Consider the following 8,786-nt stretch of genomic DNA (forward strand, 5'->3'; position numbering starts at 1 on the left):
TTCATTCGAACCCGAAACTTGAACACATAAAATTGGTTAATCTTGTCTCAAGTACGAAACATCAACATAAAAACAAAGTATACTTGTATTTATATGGCTAAGTAGTGAAGCCAACACTTGGCCCTGACTAAGAGCGACAGGCATGCGTAGTACGCGATGAGCTACGTCCATTTGATCACGAGGCCTGGTCGTTGGTGGCACGGCACACTCCGTTCTGCTGCTCCATGAAGCGGACGACGACGCAGGTGATGTTGTCGGCGCTGCCCCTCTGGGAGGCCTCCAGGAGGAGCCTCTTGGCGGCCTGCTCCGAGTCCACTATCGGCTTCACCATGGCTACAGCTTCCTGTGAATATGCTAAGCTTCGGAATCAACTCGGATGTAACCTGGAATCCTGGAGGGATTTGAGTCTGTTCGTTACCTCGTTGGTCACCACGTCCCACAGCCCATCGCTTGCGAGGATGAGGAACTCGAGCGAGCTGTCTACCACCTCCTCCTGTAGCAAACAGATCTTGTTTCATCAATCACAAGTCATGAGTGAATGGCTGTTATGGATGAGAACTGCTGTATGGAAGAACATAGTTGCTCAGAGTTTATGGCTGCACGCGGCTTCTATGCGCAAAACTATGGGAAAGCTGGGCTCCATAGTTTTGATCACTGGAAAACTTTAGTGAAGTTGTTATGGTTCAGCATTCAATAGATATAGATTATCTACTTAAATTCATTGTAACTGGCCAAAACACCATAGGAAGAACCGGTCACAGAGCAAGCACCTGTCACCGAGTAAGCCTCAAGGTGCTGAAAATCTCTTTCTGTGGTAAGATAGTTTGCAGCAGAAGTTGTTGCTCTTCTCTGTGAGAAGTTTCAGATTCCTTAAAACAAGGTTCAGGTGGAGGTTTACTCATGGGGATGCTGTGCTTGCCGAGGAGGATCCTTGTGCGTGGGAATACATGTTTCTAGTGATCAAACATCTCCACTGTTCTCTGTTGCAGAGCTACACACAATGAATCTGTCTTCAGCTATGGAGCCACTAGAGGTTGCAGGAGTGACTCCAGCCTCCTCCATTCCGTCGGTTTTTATATTTTCTCCATCGGTGTATCCTGTATCCTACCAGGATTTGTACTGGTGTTTATATTTTCTCTTCTTATAGTATGTACCAGGATATGGGTGGTTTATTCTCTTCTACTTAAATGAATAGCAGCGCTCTTGCCCTTGGTTAAAGAAAAATAATCAGATCGCTACTCGACTTACGCTAGTGAGAGTTATCTACTCTATTTGTTTTGAAAGGCCTGGTATTTGTCATGGGCCATGAAATGTTTTAACTGCCAGCATTTTTTCATCAACCATCTTCAGATTTGTTAACTGCATTCTTCGAGTTCTATAATTTTGGGGATTCTTCTCACCATCACTTTACCTTGCTCCAAGAAAAAACAGCAAGGGAGCTCTTTTATGCCCATTCGATGCAACCTTTTTCAAGTGCCCGTGTAATGCTCCTAAGTTCGGAAGACTTGCCACTAAACGTATATATACACCAATGAATACTAGCAGTTTTTCCTAAGAATCTGAAACATCAGAGAAGCTCACGAACCTTGATCTCTGGATCAGCCACCACATATTGCTTTAAAAGCTTATCACCAAATGCTCGAGAAACAGCAAGAACACCGCCTACACGCCATGTTCCTACAGAATTTTGACGAATGGATAGTTTAAAAATGGGATGACAAGCATTATTGAGTTGACAATCCAATTCCCAGTAAATTGAGAGGACACCTCAACATACCAGCCCACATCACAAAACCTCCAGCTTCCTCTATCCTCTGTCTCTCATCTGACTGATCTGGCTTGTGGTCTCTTGACACTGCTATAGCTGCAAAATTAGCGAATAAGGTCATTATTTGTTTTTTTTTCTCGAATACGAAGGAGAGAGCTGCATATCTTTGTATTAAGAGTAGAAAAAATAGTTAAGGTCATTATTTGTTACAAAACTGGATCACAAAAACTGATAATGCAATGATCCAGAAGAAATATATGCGACAATTTATGCTTATTCGACCCAACAGACATAATGTAATGTAATTAGGTTCTAATTCATCACAAAAGAGGGCGCAAAAGAAACTGTAATGTTGGAAACACAGGCCGAAATATGTCCAAGAAGAGGTGTTTGACTTACCATCCCCTCCTCTACAAATGACTGCCCTAGAATCTCCAACATTTGCAACCACCAGGCGATCACCTACAAGAATAGCCGTCGAAGCGGTCGACCCTGCATCTCGATTATGGCTGGTCTCACCTTTCAGAAGCTCCGAGTCCGTGTGAGTGTAAGTTTCAGCTGCAGGAAGAAACACAGGGATTCAGACTCCAAAGTTCAGAAGTAAAGCATTGTGCTTCATCAGTACAGCAAGTGCAGGGAATTATAATACCAATAGCAGATTTGGTATCACTAAAGAACTTTGGATGATTGATTAAATTGGTGAAAAGGTTTTGCTTGACAAACTCCGCTGCTTGAGCTCCACCGTGACCTACAAGGGGGGAAAATTGGATTAACGATCAAACAATCTTGTAAGTTTTCCTCTCCCAAAGTCAGTGATTCGGATGACACTAGCAGTTGCTGCCACCAGTAAACCAGTCATAATTATTATTTTTTGCTTACATTGTGAAAACCTAAAACACTTATTGGAATTTGAAATTTCCTTTGGAAGTAGGCCGCATCTTACCGTCAAAAACACCAAACAATCCCACCGTCTCTCCATCAACACCGTCAACTCTGGTTTCATAGAAGTCCTCCATGGAAGATCTTTTCCCAGGAGAGCTTGCATACCCATAGCTGAACTTGCCATTATCACTGCCATGTTAGACAACAACATTTGTGTCAGATCATCAAGTCGATCCGGCATACTTCCAGTGAATCATAACCAAGACCTATTCACATGGAGTACTAAATATACAGCCTAATTACGATATTTTTCAAAAGCACGGCAGGACTAGTTACGATCTATTAACATTTCCCAGGACTAATGCTTTGGTATGGTATCTCGGTCAGGACTTGAAGAGATCTATATTAGAAAATGACCAAATGGAGTTCGGTAGACATGCTAAAAGATTGATCCTCGTACGTTCATGCCTTCTTTCAGTGTACAACGATCACTCTCTCCACCATTTAATATACAGAAGAACAGGTGATATTTTGAAAGATAGAGAACAAACGTGCACAACAGACAATCGCATAGACCCACAAGAGGAGGAAAAGAAGAAAGATCATGTCACCTGAAGCCTCCGCCACTGACGGGCGATCCTTCCCCAGCGAACCCCATCAAGTCCGCCGCCGCCGACAGATCCTCTCCCTCGTCTCGGCACTGACAGGAGCAAAACGGCAACAGCGACGACAAGGCAAGAACCAATGGCCCCAGGAGCCGCTCATGCATGTAAATTGAGGAGGAGGAGGAGAGGCAGGGAAGGCAAGGCAGGACACGAACGCTGCGCTCGTGCGCCTGAAAGGACGGAGCGGACGGGCTGGATGGGCGGTGGCGCGGGGTCACGTGGCGGCAAGCGAGAGGGGGCTCGTGGACGCCTCCCGCCGCGCCCGCGACCTTTTCTTGGCGCGTCGCCCGTGTTGGTTTTGGTTTCGTGGTCCTCCTGCCCTGGCCCCGACTTCGTCGTCGCCCGCATGGCCGCGCTGTGAAGATTGCCGGTGCGTAGCGTGGCGCAGCGCGCTGCCTGCCTGCCTCCGTTGATTCGGCGCCGGGTGGGCATCGCCGCGCGTCAGCGGAGCGCTGCCCTTGGGGCGCGAGGAAAAGGCGCGTGCACGTGGCTGGCTCTGTTGCGTTACACGTCGGGGTGTTGGGCATCACAGTAGAACTAGACAACCACCTTGCCTGGTATACAAAGATTCAACAAAATTATGCACGGCAGTTTTTCTTTTGGCCAATGCAATGCTTGAGTTAGATTGATCGATTGAACAGTCAGACTGTAGAATTCGAACACCTCCTAGCTGTGCCCGTGGAAAGTGTCATGTAATTCCAAAACTCTTCTTAATTGATTCTCTTATCTATCTTGTAATTTTTTTCACATATCCGACACAAATCTTAACACAAATAAACGGTCATTATAAGAACATCTCCAACCTACTCTCTAAATTTACCCCCCTATTTTCTCCATATAAGAAGCTCCATATTCTGATTACCTCCATATTTCCCAACGTGTTCCAACCCAATCTCTAAATTTAGCTCCATATTCTCTACTCACTTATATTTTATTAGTATTCTATAAATAAAAAATATTTGCAATGGTTATATTTTCAACGGTAAAACTTGTATATGTTTAAACTTTGTTTGAATTTAAATTTGTTTCACCATGTAGCCTAAGGTTCAAAATAATTTAGAAATTATTCCATCACATAAAAAGCATAATAGTGATTTTTTTAGATTTTTAGGAATTTATTTGAGACCTTAACAATTGTTACGAGTTATAAAAGTGGGTTTTCTAGATAATTTTAGTTTAAATTCTACACATGAATTATGAAACACATATAAAAAGTTTTAGGATTTTTAGAGTAACAAAATACTACTATTTTAAATAGAGAAGATGAAAAGAAAAATTGGAGATAGCCAGTACTGTTCATGTCGGGTTCATCTGTTATCCTCCGCTTCCTTCGTAGCGAACCGAGATTGCTAACTTTTGGATGTGACGAGAATAGCGAGCTGGATAGGGGTGAGTTGGAGGGAGGTTTTAGGTTGTTTTTTGCTAAAAAATAGGTAGAGCGAGATAGGGAATAGGTTGGAGGGGCTCTAAGCCATATGTTTGTATATTAATTTTAATGGATTTTTTGTGTTCCTGTAAGTAACTCTTGCATTTTTTTTGTCTCTCCTAGGCTCATAAACCTCAAATTACTTTGGGCACTTTGAAAGCAATGTTTCGGAGTGGCTCCCGCTAGATGAGAAAGAACTTGTTAAAATCGATTGACTTCATTTTGAGGCCCAGATCTGGCCAACTGGATTTAACAGGTCAGCCCGTCACAGGCTTGGCTAGGCAAGGTCCGGTTAAGACGTGACCCTTTAGACCTGGCTAACTAAACGGATCATGCCGTGTTGACCCATGTGTCAAAGACGTAACCCACGGCATGACCCGTGAGCGATCATGCCGTGCCGGGTGGTAGGGTAGGGCAGGGCGAGTGGCGTGGGGTGGAGGCATGGGGGCGGGACGGAGTCGGGCATGTCGGCACGGCATGCCACAGTGTCAGCCCAAGCACAACCCGGCGAGGCGTGGCGTATAGTGTCGTGTGCCTACAGTAACGGATCTCATGTCGGCATGTTAGACACGACTCATTTGGATAACCCTATCTGTCACTTTATATATACGTTTTGGTTGTATACTGCTCAAGTATCTCTTTCTGGTTCTAAATGCTCTTTTCGTATTACATTGCATTGCATGAAACTCTTCCCATCAGTAATTGAAGTCAAGGACGTGGTCGAGGTCTCGAGGACCTCAAGCTCATGGCACAGTAGCCTGATTCTGAATCTGAAATGGCTATCTACGCTCGGTGCGAGCCTAGGAAGAAGACGTTGGCCAAAAAGGTAAAGCTTTAATTTTGGCTGGTGAAACTTAAGTCATACTAAACTGCTCGCTACTATTACATGCTCTGGAAAGATTTAATTGCTGTTGAAGAAAATCTTCAGGTCCCTGGTAGCGTCTTGGAGGAAGAAGATGCTGCCGAGGGCGAGATGTTGCTAAGGGTGACCACATCATTCCGTTGTCGTCTGCCAGCACAAGGAAGAGATGCTGCTTGTCAGGAATTTTGAAGAGGAATCAAATATCTAATTTCAAAATTTTATTTCCCTGGCACGTATGATCCACAGAGTAGAGAATGAAAAATGATCAAAATTTTAGTAAAATGTTGCGAATTTCATATTTTCGTCGGTGAACGAAAAAAAAATTGTAAAACGAAATTAAAATCCCTACATATTACTGGCATCTGTGTTCTTCTCCTGCAATTCTGAACTGATGTTTGACAGCAGTAAGTTGCTGGTGATGTTTCTGATCGCCTGCGAACCAGGGACATCAAAGAGATATGCCCATCCGGCAGCGGCAGGTGTAAGTTGCATACCGTGTCAAGCAGACTAAGCTCGCATGACGAGACGTAGAGATCAGCGGCATAAGCCCAACACGTCCTCCTCGGCGAGGTCTACCGGCCATCGATCCAGGTCAGCGAGACCGTCCTCATTGCTGCCCGCTGGCAGACGCGTCGTCACCGACACAAAGGCAGCCTTACACTGCAAGTTCCAGGATGGATGCTGACGGTTTGCTGGAGAAGGCCCGTGCCGGTGCCGGTGCCGGTGCCGGTGCTGGACAGAGTCACAGGGAGGTGGACGCGGCGTGGCACCATGCATCTGACGACGACATCGATCGAGAAGACCTCCTCAGACGGGGCACAGCTCGCCGGTGAGCACGCGGCACTTCTACGCGACGGTTTTTGGCACTAGAGACGCTGATCATGACGGCGGCGGCGGACCCGGAGAACGCGCCGGCGAGGAGCCACCGGGCGTTCAGTTCAGCGGGGTGGTCGGTGTTTCATTTGCCGTCCACCCCGGTCGGTATTTCATTTGCCGTCCAGGGTCGAGGTCCCCTGCTCCGTTCGATCTGATGTGTGCGGCCAGGATTTGATCTTACGACTTCAAGCAGAGGTGTTTTCTGGGCTGGTGTTTTCTGGGCTACACGGAGGCCCAATTAGCTGAGCCCGCCTTTTGTTCATGGAGGCCCGTAGCCCGGACCCGACCATGTAGGAGCCATGCTTGCAGGAAGGTGTGCCTTGGCCCGAGAAAATGATTTTTTCCTTTTCCTTTTTATCTTTCCTTTTCATTTCTCAATCCTTTTATTCTATTTTGTTTTCTATTATCTTTTCTCTGGCATTGCTTTAATGAATTTAATTATTAGTTTCTGATTTATGTAATTAGAGAGACACTGATCAAATATTTGATTTAATTGAAAGGACATACGATCAAAGGGGAAATATTCTTTTATTATTTAATCTCTTTTAAATAATTTTTATATTATGGATTTTCGGCTGTTACAGCCAGACTGTTGGAGGGGCAATCTTTAGTGCTATCTTTTAATGAGATTTCAACGAGTAGTCACATCATATCTAGCAGGTAGCTATAACAGTTAGAGACGTCCTAATCAGCCTTCGGGTTTATGAGTCTTAAAAAAAATATGTATCTTGTATTTTCAAAAATAAAGATGTTGGACCGTTTACCTGACCCGCTGTAACACTCCACCTAAAAATTCGCTTAGAATCTAGTTCACCTGTGAGATGAATCTGCATACGTATAATATCTCTTTTATATTTTCATCATTGCTTCGTGTAAAAAGGTTAAATCGGAACGCGAAGACTTGTAAGCTGCCTCAACCTATTTAAACTACTAAGGTGGAACTAAACCTATCACACCGAAATACTTGTACCATATGGACCGAAACAAGAAACAATAATAGATCGAGTATTACACTCTCTCCCTTTCAGGGCTGACACCTATGACAACTTAATGCGAACACGACAAACAAATACATGATCTCCTCTCAATGCCACGGCCATATCATATCCTCTCCATGGGCCAACTCACATGCACTCGTGCAACGAGAGTTGGCTTTAAATACCATTTGTAACATCCCGTCTCTAAAATTCGCTTATAGCCTAGCTCACCTGTAGGACGGATCCATATACGTATAGCATCTTTCTTACATTTTTATTCTCGTTTCATATAGAAGGTTTAACTCGGAGGTGGTATGTTTAGAGCATGAAAACTTATAAGTTAATCTCAATCTATCTAAGTTACTAAGCTCATACTAAAACCATCGTACTAAAATACTTAGGTCACATAAACCCAAAAAAAATACTAATCGACCAAAATATTACACCAGCTATACACTTCTAACGATTAAAGCTCAAAGTCTAACCACGATTAAAGCTCAAAGTCTAACCATTGTTAGTCATAGTGACACCGCACCAACGTTGCCCTCGAAGTCAAATCGAAGTGTAGGGCTTATCAAGTAGTCACGACGAGGCTGTCGACTATCGAGTCTACTTTGAGGGGTTGGACCATCCAATGGGTATCGTGGTGGCAGGCGTCCCCATTCCGACCCCCTCCCTAGATGCGATCTTCCCGTAAGGCCGTAATGCCTAGTGACACAGGTGTGATTACGATGCACTATCGATCGGTGGGTCACCAATGGACTGACAGAAGCATGCACTACCATGCCGGGCCTCTCAGTTTTCCTTTGCTATCTACTTTTGACGATGCTGACGAGACGATGCGCCTGTAAAGACACACGGATGCGTCACATCCTGATCCCTTTGCCAAGTCAAGATATGCGTTCCTTGCCTCATGAGGTTTCATGCTTAGGCTTTCAGGCCTGTGATTAAAAAAATGAGCAATGCAGGTCGTACTCCAGACAGATCTCTGGTCGGTGTAGTGTAAAGTATTTTTATGCATTGATCGCTGCAATAGTACTACTCCTGTGACATTCAGATTCAGACTAGAAATGCGGAGCGACAACTTTGTTCTGCTATGCAGCAACAGGAGTTCCAGGGAAAACATTGAGTTACCAAAGGATTCAGATAGAGAGTGAGAGACACAGAAGGTGAGCAACTGACACGAAGGACAGGTGACTGTTTGGGACGCCGTTGAATTTTACAGGAATTATGCACGCCTCAATGTGACCTCCGTAGGAATCGGGGTAAATTTCGACGTTCCAAACATGACATAAACATTTCACTTGTTTAGAAATGGGAACAGACAGGA

General features: G+C 44.6%; 1 protein-coding gene across 1 annotated transcript; it reads right to left on the bottom strand.

The window, feature by feature from the left end:
• LOC133927309 (probable protein phosphatase 2C 59) lies at positions 1 to 3,692 on the bottom strand. Its single transcript, XM_062373706.1, has 8 exons — positions 3,262 to 3,692; positions 2,712 to 2,839; positions 2,418 to 2,516; positions 2,168 to 2,326; positions 1,778 to 1,864; positions 1,586 to 1,677; positions 419 to 493; positions 1 to 343 (listed from the first exon to the last, which is right to left on the bottom strand). The coding sequence occupies exons 1-8, from the start codon at positions 3,417 to 3,419 to the stop codon at positions 176 to 178; spliced, it is 966 nt and encodes a 321-aa protein (XP_062229690.1). The 5' UTR covers positions 3,420 to 3,692; the 3' UTR covers positions 1 to 175.
• Between the last annotated feature and the right edge of the window lie 5,094 nt (positions 3,693 to 8,786).

This window comes from Phragmites australis, chromosome 8 (genome assembly GCF_958298935.1).
Source record: "Phragmites australis chromosome 8, lpPhrAust1.1, whole genome shotgun sequence".
Taxonomy (NCBI): Eukaryota; Viridiplantae; Streptophyta; class Magnoliopsida; order Poales; family Poaceae; genus Phragmites; species Phragmites australis.